At 38.5% G+C, this 17,080-nt stretch overlaps 1 protein-coding gene across 7 annotated transcripts in view; it reads right to left on the minus strand.

Annotated features, from left to right (window-relative positions):
* Positions 1-17,080, minus strand: part of tead1b (TEA domain family member 1b) — a 66,345-nt gene that overhangs the window by 44,729 nt on the left and 4,536 nt on the right. For all 7 annotated transcript variants that reach the window (XM_042487994.1, XM_042487837.1, XM_042488068.1 and 4 more), the window contains exon 3: positions 1,796-2,048. In XM_042487994.1, the coding sequence (XP_042343928.1) occupies positions 1,796-1,952 (157 nt within the window). In that variant the 5' untranslated portion in view covers positions 1,953-2,048. The remainder of the gene's footprint in view (positions 1-1,795; positions 2,049-17,080) is intronic.

Consider the following 17,080-nt stretch of genomic DNA (forward strand, 5'->3'; position numbering starts at 1 on the left):
TTTACATTTCGTTTGGCCGGAGCGGGTCACATGACAGCTGCAAGCGAATGCTCTGAGGGGCTTTCTGCTTTCACTTGACACTGACTGACTGGCTGTGAGACGGTCCAACACCACAGAGAGAAAATATTCCCTCTTTCCATGACATCACCCAGCCAGGAATGGGGGAAATGGAGGGAGGAGAGGGGGCACAGCTGGTGGCAGCCGCAGTACCATCTGCTACTGACTAATAGTTCATGCTGCTTTACTTATAAACTTGCACTTCTGTGAACCAGTATAGTGGCTGTATGGTCACCATCACAGCACACATCACAGATGAATCTGACAGTCTTATAATATTACATTACTGGGCACAGACATGTAGTGGATCCTTTTTTTTTTTTTTTTAAAGAAACAGTTTGGAAATAATCATTTTATTTGCCACTTTTTAAATGACAATATTGATACCACTCTTACGTCCGCCCGTTAAATAAAAAAAATACAACAAGCAGAAAAAAGCAACCACCTGCAAAACCACAATTTTTCATTTTTAGTTTTAATGAAATAAAGAGATACTGCTTGTTAATTAGTAGCCTTAGAGGTCCTGGTAGACGGATTTTGTTACCTTTGGGCAGAGCAAGGCTAGCTGTTTCCCCCTGTTTCTAGCCTTTATGATGAGCTAAGCTAATGAGCTGCTGTGTGTGACATGAGTGGCAGTGCTGAGCATGAATGTGCTCATGTTTTTGGTGAATAGTAAACTAAACAAACATATCCATGGTCTGATATTAACACCCGCCAAGCACCAAATGACGGTAGATTTTTCTTTAAGGCTATCCACCACACTGGCGAATAAATGTTCCCATCAAAACAGTCATGTAATAAAAAAAACTATGCTGACACTCTGTACCGCGATTTGGTGTCATTTACAGATGCAGTGCTTCTTTCCTCTCCTATCCGTGTCGGAGTTTGACACAAACACATGACCAGATGTCTTTTAACACAAATCTAAACAGTGTAGTGAAACTCCAAGTTACACAGTACAGTGTACAATTAGAGCCTCATTGCTAAATTTTCACTTGCCGCCGGGCTGCTGCTAGCTACGAGTATTTTGGCCAGTAAAAAATATGATTGGTCGGTGTACTTTTTCATCTACCAGTCCCGTGATGGCTGAGTCAAAAAATGTTATGTTGGAAACTGAATGTTTCTGTTCCCACTTAATAAATGTGAATGTGAGCAATGTTAACTCTCATAACAGGCTTTGACCCGATACTGACATGGCTAGCGCAACCGACTCAGACAACGCAGCTACTGATACTGGTGAAGCCAGTTTATATGAATATTTGAGGGACATTTATGAAAAAATCAGTATAGATTCCAGTAGGAAAAGTTCTCACATATTTATGCAAATCCAGCCTGCCAGGTCTGAAAAAAAACAAGTCACCCACATCAGCAGAGAATTTGAAACAATACGACGAATTGAAGCATATGTCAGACTAATTTTTTTTTTTTTCCTTAGCTGAAGAAATCAACATAGCCAGTTCATTCTTTGGGATTGTGAACTTAATTCAAAATTCAAATTGTAAACTATGAACCTAAACTAGTTCACTTTAATCTGTGGAAGTGGACTTTGACCTAGCTCTTGTGAAGTGTAAATATGCTCAACACTAATATGTGCCATCAATCTTATTTTTTCGCTGTAAGCAAAAAAAAAGTGTATACCCCTAAATATGTCAAACTATTCCTTTAAGCTCCCTCAGTTTTTCAACATGCATCTACACAGACAACTCTTGGTTTAAAAATCACACACATGTGCACTCACCATACATCTTTCCCTCATCAGAGAGGATGATCTTCCTGCGTCCACAAGGAGGATATATGGCCAGGGCCTCCTGGAAGCTCTGTTCAATATCAGGGCTCCACACCCCCTCGGCATCATTGTCTATGGGCTTGTCTGTCGAGTCGCTCATCCTCTCCATGTCCTCGGCAGGGCTCTCGCTACCGCTCCAGCTGCTGGGATCAATTGTGGCGGTTGGGCTCTCCAAGCTGACGCCTGGAGCAGACTAGGGAGAGACCTGGAATTCCCAAATAAACAAGAAAAAGCAAACGGTCACTCTCCACAACACAACAGCAGACATCTGCTTCCAAAAACACGCACACAAATAGGACACAGTACACGCTGTTAGTTGAAAGCACAATATGGTGCAGAAGCAGCCAAACAAGCTCGGATAACGCCAAGAATGTTGTTGACTTGATTTACACTGGATTTTATGGGTTTAAACAACTGAACGGTTTCTTTTGATACTTATTTGACAGAGCGCAGAGTGAACGGTCACATTTAAAAGTCATTTAGAGATAAAAGAAATTCTCTGCAACCAGTACCAGAGTTGAGGTGAGTCAATAAAACACTTCCCAGTTTTAAAACACCATGAGATGTCTGAACTTCACCCGCGTTCAGTACTTGTGCAGTTGCTTTATGTATTTCAAAAAAACGTAACAAGTATCACATCAGAATTGTCACCTTAAAGTAGCTGAGCTGCATTTGAGACTCCCCCAACAGTAAGACCACGGTTGTGGTCGTTCATGCAGATTTAAATGTGTGAAACTCCGTGGCACCTTTCACACCAGCACTGCAAACTTCAAATTATTTCGACCAGTGGTTCCCAACTGGTACTGCCACGGGCTCCAGATTTCTCCTGAGTCATTAGTTTAGAATCCTCATAGTTTAATATATTCAGCATCATACATGTCAGCATGATGGTTAATTTGTTGTTTCTGTTAAGTACCTGTCCATTATTCACTCACTCTACAGCAGGAAACAGCATTTCAAAATAAAAGCTCTGTGCCGGAAATTCATTGTACTCAAAAATTAAGTGTATTCTTTACAGACTTGGCATGTTTGCATGTCACTTGCAGCCCATTCAGAATCAACCCACCACCCACTTTTGGACCGCAACCCACCCGTAGTTAACAACAGATCTAGACATTACCCAAAGGAGCTGCATGTGAGTGCGCAAATGTCCTAATTAGCTGGACTGGATTAAACAGACGTTACCCCGCCAGCTCCCGAGTACAATGTCCATGTAATGTCCGAATGAGGCCATGTGTGAATTGAGCGGGTATTGTCCAGAGAATTCACAGCGAGCGACATTTCTATCATGAGGTTCGCGCAAAACCGACAAAAGACATACATCTAAAGGTGAAAGAGAAGAGTCATTTACACACTGACGTCAACAAAAATGTCCAACTGTTGAAATGACCTAGATTTGAGAACTTCTGTTGTTAAGGGCCGAAGCCAAAATCAACAAATTCAAGGAACAAGAGAATCTATTGTTTGTGACCAAATTATGAACCAGCTACATGAACGGGGTGTAATCTGCTTCCTGCATGCTCTACGCCATCCCTCACCTAAACAAACTGCAGTACCTAAGAATGATACGGACAGTCTCCTGCTGTGTGCTATACGTGTGAAAGAGAAACTCATATGAGAAAACGACTCTTGATTGTGAAGAAAGACATTTCTTTAAAAAAAACAAAAAAACATTAATTTTCAGGAAGCCAATGCTGCAAAAGCAAAGGTAAAAACAACATTGTGGCTCATGTCACCAATCAGCCACAGTTAATGACAATATATAGAAATTAGAGGTGCAATGAGACTTATCGATTAATCGATTAGTCAATCATTAGTCAGTTAAATGGCAACTACTTTGATACCTGAATTACTGTTTTTGCAACTTTTTAAGCAAAAAATACAAACGTTCACTGGTTTCCTGCTTCTTACATGTGAGAGTTTGATGTTTTCTTTTTTCATGGCATTATAAACTAAATAGCTTTTGATTTTCAGGCTGCTGGTCTGTTTAAAAAAAATGAAGACATCACCCTGGACTCTGGAAAATTACACAGGGCAGGTGTATTTAGTGTATAGATATTTTTGATATTTTATTGATAAATCAATTAACAAATTAACCAGGGAAACAATGGGCAGATTATTTGATAATGAAAATAATCATTGGTGCAGCCCTAATAGAAACCAGACACTCGAGTCACACAGAGAAGCCAGAGGAGTTTTTTTTTTTTTTTTTTGTTTTGAAGAAAACAAGGCTGGAGACCTGCAGGCATCACAAGAAAACTACCGTTTACAGACTGTGGCTCAATCCAAGAACCGGCCCCCTTTGTGCATTTTACCAAGCTGCTCACACAGCTGGAGAAAGTCTCATCTCACCAGCGGCTATTGACAAGACCAACAAGCTCCTGGGTGAATCTGCAGCTAATAAACAAGCACTGCATCATTATGCGGTGACAGCATCTGGAGCAGAATGAGTTGCGTGTCCAGTAACATAAAACAGCAGAATATCCCACATTTTATGGGAAATGACTATTACACACTACAGCCTCATGAATGCTGGGCACCAGAGAAGCATGTGTGTGGTAAAATGAGATTCAGCAGTGTTGCGGTCAGTATAAACTGTGTGGCCTTCATGAACGGAGAGCATTCTGCACATAATAGCTTAAGCTGCCGCAGAGTCTGACCCAGGACTTTAAGAGACTTTGACAGAGTTTATTAAGGAGGTTAAATAATTGTTTCAAATGCTTTTTGTCGAGTGTGCAGTGAGACGAACACGTCTCAGTTATCGCGAGGTTGATTTTATATTTGTACGACTTGTAAAAGCAGAGGTGTGCTGGCTCAACGGGTGGATAAACCCCAAAAAGGGACCCAGCAGACATGCATGCAGTTCTATTTATAGTTTATTGGGTCTGTGCATTGGTTGCCATGTTCATACATTTCTGTGCGCATGCACAGTCAAACATTTTGGGCCGCACATGGACCGTCTGGATGGATCCTCATAGTTGGGTCCCAACATTTGTAGGACACAGGCATTTGCAGCCATTCATGTGCGGAAACTATAAATTTGACTTTACGAGATGCTTTGATACTATAAATAAAAAAAATAGTAAGAATGTACAAGTTTTTTCTGAGAACTTGCCAAGTTTTGTCAGATGATCTTGCAAATGCAGATGAACAGACTAGCATCTTGAATGTGTCCATGCAAGCAAAAAGGAAACAAACTTAAACATGTAAGACAAAACTGTCTTAATTACGGTTAAATAAATAATGCATGCAGGGCAAAGAATGTTTGAAAAAGTTTGCTCTGGGGCACAGCAACTGAACACGAAAACATGGAAGAATACAATGGAAGCTCATTGTTTGAAAGGCAGGTTGCCAGAGGGAAAAGTCAAAGCAAGAAGTGGGTAAGACGTCCATGAGTAAAATTAAATTCATACTTTGCACTCATTTCAGCTGGTTTTTATTGTCCAGTTTAGCTGTCTACTGTAACTGCTCCTGCTTCACTCTCACTGAAAACCTGAAATGTTATTTTAGGCTTCACATTTATAAGCACAATAAGTGCATCATGACTGTATATTGCTGCTACAGCCACTGCTGGCTCCCTCTCTTGTGCATAACCTTTTAGTGTTTTCTTTGCATTTGCCAAGAAGGATGTGAGGTTCCCTGTTTGAGATTGGTTACAGCCAGGCACTGCCCACACTTCCTGCTCAGATATGTGGAGATCCTGATTGGAGCAGCGCTGGTCCAGCCCTCAAATCCAGAAAAAGCGATTCAGGAGAACTGTTATAAATACTTGGCCAGATTGTCAGTTGCTGCGGCTGAGATTTCACTTGAAAGGACCACCTCTAAATTTCTATGTGTGTCCTGTTAAGCCAAATATATGCATTTGAAGCTTTTGTGGTTTAGAACTGAGGGACTTGATTATCTGGAGACTGGGGCAGGTAGAGTTTACAGTTATATCTTTCTTGCTTTTGTCATGCAAGTTGTTTTAGCTTTTTCACTTTTCCCCTGCTATCTCTGTATTATTGTTTTATTGTATTACATTATCTATTTCTGCTTTTATGCACACTTTACTTCTTCAATCAAGTTAACTTGTGTTTGGACAGGTCCTTCCCCATCTGTCTCGACTGGAAAGCACTTTGGTTGTTTTTCAGTGTGCTATATAAATAAAAGTGACTTGACTAGTTTCGACTGTTGAGTGCTGATTGCTCACACCATTAGTATTCCTGTGTTCAGAAACACTGGATGCAAGGGTCCTTTTACTTGTGTCTTGATTGTGAATCCGCTAAGGTCACACCGAGGTTGAAGTTCTATATTTGTTTGCTTTTGAGAAATTCAGTGGTCGCACCCTTTGTAGTTTGCCTCTTCATTTGTGTTTACAGATTCCTAAGTTCATTATCAATAAATTATTCTATTTTACAAATTCAAACTAGTTACCAGCCACAACAATGTCGCAACAGCTGGTACTGTTTACCATGAAAGCGTGTCATTATGGCAACGTGTGATCCTGGTGACACCCATTGTAACAGAAGCTACCAATGAATCAGTCTCGAGTATTTTGGCAGGTGTTCATAAGTTTATGTCTGTCTCGCTGTCTGTGGACGGATATTATCACTGCGATAGTTTCACAACCACACAAGATGCAGTCATGAAAGGTGTGTTGATGTGATTAGGGATGCATCAATATTAAATTAAAACTACTGATATAGATATTTAAAATAACCATTTGGCCGATTAGCCAAAACCATTTCTTTTAATTGGATTTTTTTTCCAGCTTTTGTTGGTACTTATTTCCCCTTTTGCGCCAGGGAAAACAATTTATGATGATTTAAATCACATGAAAAACATCTTTTTTCCTTTTTTTTTTTAAATAACTGCTTCAAAAGCCTCTTTAGTCTATATAAATATCAGTATTCCCTCTCTATATATTTTTTTATATTACTATAAAAATATTTGGACATTTCTTCTTCAAACAACTGTATTTATTCAAGTTTCTTACCAAAAACTAAATAAGCTAAATAATTTCCTCTCACCCCATACTCATTTTTACTGAAAAGAGCTTGAACGCATCATAATGTAACTCGACGCAGCATCAATGAGCAGTTAGTTGAATCCCAAAGAAGATCTCTGTTTGTCCCAAACATGTTTTCTATTGTCCCCAGGATGACGGGATGCCAGCTGCTAGTCATCTTTTAACACAACAGTAAGATCACAGAACCCAAAAAGTCATTGAATTCTTCTTTTACCTGCTCATTTAATTTAGTTTTATTTTGCAGGCGTTAAATTTAAAGAAATACTTTGATGGTATAAAGACAGTCCTCACATAAAACTGGGCTGTTTCTGCAATAGAAAAATACAAATTCTTTTGAAACTGATGCTGCATGACCAGAGAAAGAAAGAAAAGGGACGCTTTTGCTCAAAGGTAGAAAAACTACCAGAATGCATCATGCCTACCAGACGCTCCCGCTAGTGGGTGACATAATGTGGACTCACCTTTGAGAAACGATGGCAGCCTACAATCTCGTATTACAGACAAAAGATAAGCTAAAACATGTTTCTGAAAAAAGCGAGAAATATACAACTCTGTTTTATGTGCAGGAAGCAGTATGGCACTATGGGGCCCACTTCCTGTTCACAAACTCTCACTATTACAAGGTGTTAAACATATTAGGAGACAAACAGGCAGTGCAGTAATATAATCTTGATTTATATTTGATCAGCGCTGCTTAGATTTACCGTTTGGTCGGACTTTGGTCCGAGTTTCAGAGAGACAGAGAGAGAGGGACGGGTAACGCTCTCGATCAGATGTATACTCTCTGTGAACGTGTTGGCAGTGGCGTGGTCGGCAGGCAATATAAAAATGCAGAAGTACAGCCCATATTTTGAGCAACAGCACCCAGAGCTAGCGAGCTGGTGAGGTAGCAAGGAGTTTCACAGTAGGGAAAAGAGGGATATCTAGGCTCTGGTTAAATTAAGGGAAGTTTACCACAGTTCATCGGCACATACTAGCCACATCGTGATATGAAGCTGGTTGAAAATCAGCAAAATATCCCTTTAACACAACAGAAAAACACTGGCTACTGCCATCTGTGAATATAATCTTATTTGCCAACAGGCTGTTGAGAGCCAAAAAGGTGAATATCAGCTGATACTGATGTTCAGGGGATAAATTGGTGCATCCCTAGTAAAGATCACAATGAAAACAGGGTTAAAAGATGGGTGTGATCTGAGCAAAGGGGCCTGAAGTAAAAGGAGTAGAGTAACCACTTTCCGCCTTTGGCTCACATTTGTTTTAAGTCGTGGATCACTGGCAAGATGGTCTCTAGTCTTTTGTTGCTTCACCTTCCCCTAGCGAGCTGGATCATAACAACTGGGCTGTGAGCTCAGTAATCGTTTCTGAGTGCAGGACAGTACTGTGGCTGAACAAATCCAGCGTGCACAGTGTGTGACGGGATGTGTGAGCTCAACACGTCTGGTGTAAAATTAAGTGACACTGTCCTCCGATTTGCTTACATGCAAATCAAAGTCACTCTAACATTCAGTAACATGTCAACTACATGTTAGAGTGACCTTTTATCTACAGCCTAGCTCAAGACAAACAGAAACAGATTGGACTTTGAATGTTTCAAGAAGTCTCAGTTTGTGTCTGCTGTCTAATTGTTACTGCCTTAATTCAGGATCCAAAATCCTCTCTATGTTTTACTTCCTTTACTAACAATTCACTGAGGTTTTCCTCTTTTCTCAATCTCTCCCGTCTTTCCAGACAACTGCTTCCTCCCTGAGCAAGATCCTATTCAAGCAGCACAAGCTGTCAGGAAGTGGGAATAGTAGCATATGTTTCTTCCACCATGTCAGTTCATAAGGGGGAAAGGGGGGATGGGAGCAAGCTGTTGGGGAAAAAAAACTCCCAGAGAGCGGAGAGAGCTTTTACTGAATTCCGTTTTTGTGTGCCGACTGCTGACACAGCAGAACTAACTCACAAACTGATGAGGGAGGGGGAAAAAATTCCCATTTCAACCACTAACAGGCTGGGACTCTTTCTAGATGTGCTCCTCTCATCCCGACTAAATGATGAACTGCGCTCATATAATGACTTCCAGCTTACATTTTCACAGCAAGAAAAAAAAATATTTGTTTCTATTCTCATCAAGTCCAAACATTGAGTTAGTGACATTTGTAAAAGCTGAAGTACTGTTTAAAATGCCATGACACTGCATGGATATTTTCCCCTACAGTTGTTCCAGTATGTTTCAGTCAAGATTTATTCTGTCTGTTCTACAAAAAAATCTCCTGCACATTTCAGCAACTTAACCAAAACAACCCAAGGGAAAAAAAATGTTATAGCTAACCGATTAGCTAACTGTAAGTTGCAACACATTTTTTTGTGTATCCTTCTAAATATATAAATATATACACCAGCAGGCGTATGTATATATATCTATATATATATATATATATTTGTTGTTTTCTATGAGCACTAGTCCTTTGTTTTGTTGTTGTGGTAAATGCAATGAATTATAATGTCTCAACTGCAACTTCTGCCCTTTAAATAAAGGATGTAGCTACAAATGCTGTGCAACACCTCAACATAATTATTTTTCAAAAAACAAAATGTGTTTCGGGGAGTCTAAAGAAGAAAGTAAAATATCAAGAATCTTGGAGTTCTTTTATCACTGAGCATCTCCCAAATCACTCTGCAACAGATAAACATTAATACTTCTCTTCTACAAAAATTACACTGTAAAAAAAAAAGTTTCTCCAGAGGGCTTTTCTATGACATGAGATCAAATGTGTCTTCAGGATTCTGATCATTATCTGAGGGAAAATAAATAAGTCAACCAGCACGAGTAACAAACCTGACAACACTTGATATTTCGCCTTCCACCCCGCCTTTCTGCAAAGCAACAACTGTGTGTCTTCTTTTATTTTCATGTGCAACTGATGGGGTATCAATGCAAAGCAGAGCAACAAGCCTGAAGACCACAAGGGATTTAAATTTTCCAGACTTAAAAAAAAAAAAATCAAAAGAATAACAATGAGTTTCACTCAGAAGTGAAGTAATAAAATTTGTACCTACAAGCCACACAGGTTCTAAAAACAAGTGTAGATTTCACATCCTCCTCAATATTTAAAACTATTGTTACTACTTAAACTACTATTTAAGTGCTATTGTTCCCCGCTCAAACAAAATCATCATTAAAATGATAATCATAATTAACAGCGGTTGACTTTTATTTTGACAAAATTGAAGACATTTACTTCATAAATTGATGCAGAAAAGGCAAAAATTTTGTGCATAGAAATTCACCAGAATGCAGGAAGTTAAGTGTTTAACGCTCAAAAATTTCTGGCAGAGGACCCCCAAAACCCTTGTTATATATGTGACCCCCCCATGTTAAAAAAAAAAATACATCCTTGTCTTAAACTTCATGTCACTTCTAAATTTGGCCATGAACTACACCGCTGTATGTTGCATGTACCTTAGCATCTACTTTATCCCTCAAGACATCCAGAATCCCTGCATGTTTCCACCCAAATAGATTTCCTGCAATTACTAAGTATTGTAAGATAAAAATTCGGAAACTTGAACTCTTGAATTCAAATATGGTGGAATTAAACAAATTGCCTTGGTATCTTATTTTAACATTTTGGGAATATATTTACAAAGAATTAAAGTGTGCACAGTTTGAACTGAAACAAACTTCAGCTTTAGCTGAAAGTGGCTGCAAATTATGTGCAAGTCATTTCCATGAACATGACTAAGATGGGTGCAACAATTTAGCATTTATGCATAACTTTGTGTATAAACTGAAGGATTTAGCATTACTTGTGAAATTGTATTATAAAAATTTAAACTGTTAGCAACTTTTCCAACAAAAGGTTATGTACTGCTGATGCAACGATGATGTTCAAATGAATGCTAATGCAAGTGACCCACTATATTCTGTGCTGTAGAACTAGTTCTTATCTGGTGTATGTGGATGTTTGGAAGATCTTTGCAATTATTATTCTGCCCTTTTTCATTAATTCACTCTTGTTCCTCAAAGTTGCCCTGTCCGAACTACAATGTTGTTTATAAAATGTCAAATTATTACGATGATGTAGGATGCGGAGGCGGAAATGAGTGTTTGCAGTGAAGGAGGAAAAGGATGTGGGGTAGGGTTATTTATGTGTGCACAGAAAATGGCAAGTGCATACTTTTGCTATTGTATACCAGTATCAGTAAACAGAAAATCAACATATTAACATATTAATCTAAATATTTAACGGGCTAACCCGGTTATCCAAATTTGCTCATGTCAAATGAAATTGGGGGTTGTTCACTTGTCCTCATACAAACATTGAAATAATCCAAATTCGTTTCTTTGCATCCCTTGACATCAATTGGATGTTTTTGCGAGTGCAACATGGTGTTGCCACACCGTGGCGGGGTTGTCAATGAAAAGTGTCTCTTAGCGCCTTAGAATTTGCAGACTAATTATGTCCATCAAAAGAAAGTATGAATGTCATCCACTTGTGGCTTACACATAATTGCATACTTCTGTCTTTGCAGGATGTACACCATAGAAATGGCCTTATTTGTGAGACGCACAGTGGAGATGCAATAAGTGAATGTAGCAGCTAAGCAGAGTAGTAGCTGTGACATGGCATTATGGGAAATTACACTTACCGTGAGATTACATAAACCACTCACCAAGCTGGAATCCAGCTTCTTAAATTAAGAGAACCCATTTCACCCATCAGACAGAGCAAGGTAATGAAATAGCAGATGAGAGGTCTCAAATGTAATTTTCCATGTGGAGCTTTTGTGCCGTTATCTCAGAGGGTGCAATAATGATTCTGTGAATGACTTTTGTGCACCCCATAATGGCCCACAGTAGTTAAGGCCACAGTGTGTAAAACTATAATTACCATGTGATTTCAAAACTCAACATTTTGAGCTTGCTGTAAAGACGAATCACAGCCTTTACATAATTATTAAAAATATTCAGTTCTGATTAACCATGAACATTTGCAAAGACTGAAATTCCATTTAGATTTGGTCATTAAAACAAATTAATTACCTCAAGAAAAGCATGTTTATGGAATGAAGTCTTTGACAGCAGGTCTTTGAGGACCTTGAGATGCAGTTACAGGGCAAAATAAAATTAATCAAAAATCTATGGAAATACTCTTTGAATTTAATTTATTTGGAAAGCTTTATCACACAAGGCTGAGTTGAGGCATGCAGCAGCTGTTTAAAATAAATCAACAAAACAGGTGAATATGACTTCTAGCCTTTAATTAAAATAAAATAATTTTTGGAGGACACACTTAACCAGCCATAATTTCATTTCAAGAAAAATAACGGGGTGGATTTAATTACTGTAATTATGTCGAAAACCTTTCCAAACAGACTAAAGTATGTCACCAAAATGCGCAAGAATGTCAGGACAAAACTATTGATTTTGTATTGGATTTTTCCTTTAGGTTTCATGAATAAATCTACAGGTTTGGAGAGCAGATGAATGAATAAACAAGGCTTTCAATACCAATTTCCGCAGGTCCACTGGAGAGGCTAGAAAGCTTACTTATGCCGCCTCTGTTATTGGCAATGGCCTAGTGTTTATTTCATGCCTCTTTGAACCTGCAGGCTGAGATGCCGTGAATCTGTCTGATATCATCCCACTCAAATCTGAGGCCTGGATCCCACCGCCCAGCAACCATCAGGCCACTGTGGGATCAATCTTTGTTTGCCAGAGAATAGGATTGATTTACAGGTTCTGTCAAAGCAGCCTGCTCTACCTGCCTCAGACTGAGAAACAGGTAGCAACAACACGACCTGGACAACATCAGATATGTCGGCTAAAGGTCTTCCACTCTGAACAACAGAGGGAAAATTGGAGACACAAAAATTTCTCCTTCTGAGGATACATCCTGCCACAGTATAAAAAAAACCACACAATTCACCATTCAAACATGAAATGTAATGAAAGCTCAGAAGACATTTGCCTATCAAAAATTTGCAGTGCATTCCAGACAGCATACGCCCATGTCACCGTGGTGCGGAGTGCGAGCGGAACACATAAAGCTCAGGAAATTAAAGCTGTAAATAAAGGTCCGTCAGATAAAGGATCTCCTGACAGTTATGAGAGCAGAGCAGGCCGAGAGCTGGCCGCTGGCTCATTCAGGACGCGTGCGGATGGGCATGAAAAAACAAATCACAGTGATGAGCATGAAGGCCACCATTTGCATTTAGCTCTGCCAATTCACACCGACTTTCATCTCTTTTCTTCTTCTTCTCTAGCCATCATTTATCCCCTTATATACTTCTTTCTTTCTCTCCGCATCCATCTTTTCTTCTCCTGTCTTTTTTCTCTTGGCAACTCCTGCATATCACACTGGCCTCATCAGTCATAAAACAGCCTCCTGAGAGGTGCTGTGCAGACAGCTGAAAGCGACAAAATCAAATGTGACTCAAATGATCAAATGTTTTTTTTGTTTTGTTTTGTTGTTTTTTTTTTATAACCAACCAATTACGTATAAGGTGACTGCATTTTGGGAAAGACCGTGCATGCGAATATATTTTGAGATATGATATCAAATAAGTCAAGGTATTTATTATTTTCATACTAAACATATTAAGTTTTGGAAATTGAGCATTTTTTGTCAGTTATCTGTTTGTACGTAAATGGCTGAGTGGAAAAAAATCTGTCATGTTTAACTTAAATACTACAAAGCTGTGATTCTAATTCTTTGTTAGCGTAGTCAGTAAAGACTATGTGCCCTTTTGAACTTTTTAGCAAGTATTCTGAAAATAACTATGGGAAGTGTTACTATTAACTGATAACACAGAATACAAAAATCTGATGGAAATGAATTATGTCTGCACACATTATAACTATTCTGTAATAAAATTAATTACTTCTTTGCCTTTTAAACTTTGTGGCCATGCACAGTTACAAACATACCTGAATGTTTTCTATGTCAATTGTTTGGCAGTGAAAGAAGATCAATTTGGCTTCCTAAAAAGTAATCAAAAACCTGAGACTTACAGGTATTAAAGCTGTGCCATTCACCATTCATGAATACACACCTACAATATACCAAGCTAAAGCTAAATTAAAAATCTTTTGCCTAAAAAAAAACTCTTTAACAGGTTCAACAGTGGTATGAAGACTCCGGAAACACAAATGAGAGGATACAAAGATTTTGCAACACTGACAAAAATACAAATTACTTTTAGATTCTCTGACATCCTCTAGTTCATTTAAGTCAAGTCAATTTTGAGATCAATGCACATGAAAACCAAACACCAACAGTAAAGTTAACTTGACTTGTAAAGTCTACCATAATTGGATTTTTTGGGGGCTTTCATCTGCTGGGTACTGAAAAATAAAGATCCAAGGCTGAGATATTAAGCAGGTAGTTATTAAGTTAGGCACTATACTAAGGCACTATGTGCAGTCCCAGCGTAACCAAATCTGAAGAAACAATCTTGTAATCCTTTGGCGATCGTCTGATAAAGATAAAGCCAGGCAACTGCCAATATTTCGTGGTATCAAACATAGCCAGAGGACATATGGGCCCAGATGTGTGCATCGACCATTGTCTACAGTGCGATTAGCAACTTGAAACAGCTCCCGACAACATTTCAACTGACTCTATAAAAAAAATATCTGCAACCAAATCCAGATAAATTCGAAAAATGCAAACTAGATGCTAAATCATGAGAGATGTCATTTTCGGCCAATGTGTTCTGCCTCTTTACTATCTACACAGACTGTTTACCTGCAGGCAATGTGATTGGTCATATTGCTAGGACGAAAAATGTAAGTAGGAACAATTTTGATAGTAAAAACTTGCAATGTGTACTCCTGATTCTGCATACATGTGAAAATATTTGTTTATAGAAATGACTGAACATCTAACATAAGACATGTTTCCTGGAATATTCGTCCATCAGGGACCAAAACAAATTTAAAAAAAAATACATATATATATATATATATATATATATATATATATATATATATATAAATAAAAATCAACACATCTGAGCAATTGGAAGCTTGAAACTGTAACATGAAGATCATTTAATACTGTTTTAAGAAAAAAGTCTGGCTCTATTCATATCGTCAACAAATCCAAGACCAAAATCAATCAACAATGAGTATTCACACTACGTGACTATATTGTTTGTGTAGCCACAGCCTGATAATACTTACACCTCAGTGCTATAAAACTCTGTTAAAAACATATTGGTGACATGTTCCTTTAATAACTTTGAACATGGGCACTGTAGTTTTGACTTAAACATTCATGCGAGCACCATGTGTGCTCACATGAATGTGTATTAATGTGTAATGTGTATTAATTTGCCACTGAAAATAGTCCCCAACAAATGCTCTTTTCACTCCTGTTTGAAGAACGTTTGCTATAAACCACAGTGCCCAGTGGTTCAAAAAAATTAATTATCCTTTTTAAAAAATGAAAAAAATATATTTGTGACCTAAAGATTTACATCTTTGGTCGGATCAAATGGACTGAGTGCCACAGACAGGAAGTCAGAAACTTTAGCCCCTTTTCCACTGCACAAAAAGCCAACAACACCTGCTACCATCTGGCTTTCATATTTAAAGGTAAAGGTAACAAGCAGCATTCATTCCCCGGACAAATGACCCTGCAGTATTCACGGGTACTTCTCAGCTTCAGCCTCAATTTGCTTCGACTGGTAGGGATGGAAATATGACATTCGGGTTGATATAATAATTTCAGCCCATTTGCTGACGCATTGCAATGACCGACTGCCACAAAATACCATCCATCTCCGTCCAAGTAGGCCTTGAGCATCCTTCCAAATCAATTCAGCACTGAGTCTGAGAGAGGTACTAAATTAAGTAAGAGATATATTTACAAAGAAGAAGTAACCACCATAGCATTTTTACTGGCCTCTGTGCTGCTTTCTACTGTTTAATAACATGTTTCAGTCCCACTGTGACGTCAAACATAAAACACCAGAAAAAAAGGCATACTTGTCTATCTGACTGGCAATGAGAAAGCAGACTATTTCCAATTTTTAACAGGTTTTCCAGCATTAAATAACCTGTAGACGTGCTATTTTTTTGTGGAAAAGGGATATATGACACATGGATTGAAGTGCCTTTAGTTTTGTTCTCTTCAAGCTTTTTGTTGACAATAGCAAAAATATAGAATTTCATCAACTTTTCTTTTTTTAATTTGATCAAAAAATTGTGTAAATAAACATTGGGTAATGAAGATGTTTGTTGACAGAACAGCGAACCTCTGTTGATGTAATTAGAAACCAACAAGACTCCTTGTTGAAAATGTCTATTTGGGTCCATTAAACAGACTAAACAGCGAAAGAAAAAGTTTGGACAATACAGCTCTCCATTGCTGTGTCCCGGCTCGGATTCCAAACTAATTTACCGGGCACAGCCTGCATATTAATGTTGGAGGCTTACCCTCCAGTCTATCTGTGCCTCCACTGAATCCAGGGCACCTTCAGGGCAGAGAGAGAGCCTGCCTGATCTGTGTCAGCCATGATAACAATACAGCGACCATTGATGAAAGGTCTTGTGGAAATTTATTACATGCAACGACTGGGGAACACAGTGCCAGAGAGACTAAATAACCCACATTTGAATACAAGCCACAAATTATACACAGTTTCAGTAAATGAAGTGACTGAGCGCCTTTGTTCCATGGGTTTCCTTTCACTAGTGGAAAGCTGAACACCACTATGGCCAGCACTGAGAAAGGAAGTTGTTGAAGCAGAGATTTCCTGCTTTCATTGTGGTTAAGAACTCAAAATGTTTATAGTGGTTTTAGAAAACTGACTCATCTAATGATTAATGGGGTATATATTGCTTTTCATCTGCGTGTGATCATGAGGCAGCTCATTTATTTGTATTTTTACTCCAAATAGGTAAAAAAATAAATAAATACATGTCCCCAGCTTCTTAATAACTTCTGAGGAACAGCATGTTGATAATGAGTGGTTAAGACATTACGTTGTCTAAATGATTGCCATATGGCAAAAATTACAAGGCTGTAATATTAAAGTGGTAAGCCTTCAAAGGGGTCAGAGACGCTCAATCATTTGATGCTTTACATAAAACTAGAAAGGCTCCAACACGACTTGTTCCTTTTGAATGAATAGGAAAAATCGGCTACAACTCCAGCAAAATGAAAGTAAACACAGTCTGTTTTCTGTAAGTATGCACAAAGAGAAAAAAAAAACTGTTGCACTCACTAAGG

This window comes from Plectropomus leopardus, chromosome 1 (genome assembly GCF_008729295.1).
Source record: "Plectropomus leopardus isolate mb chromosome 1, YSFRI_Pleo_2.0, whole genome shotgun sequence".
In the NCBI taxonomy this organism is placed as follows: Eukaryota; Metazoa; Chordata; class Actinopteri; order Perciformes; family Serranidae; genus Plectropomus; species Plectropomus leopardus.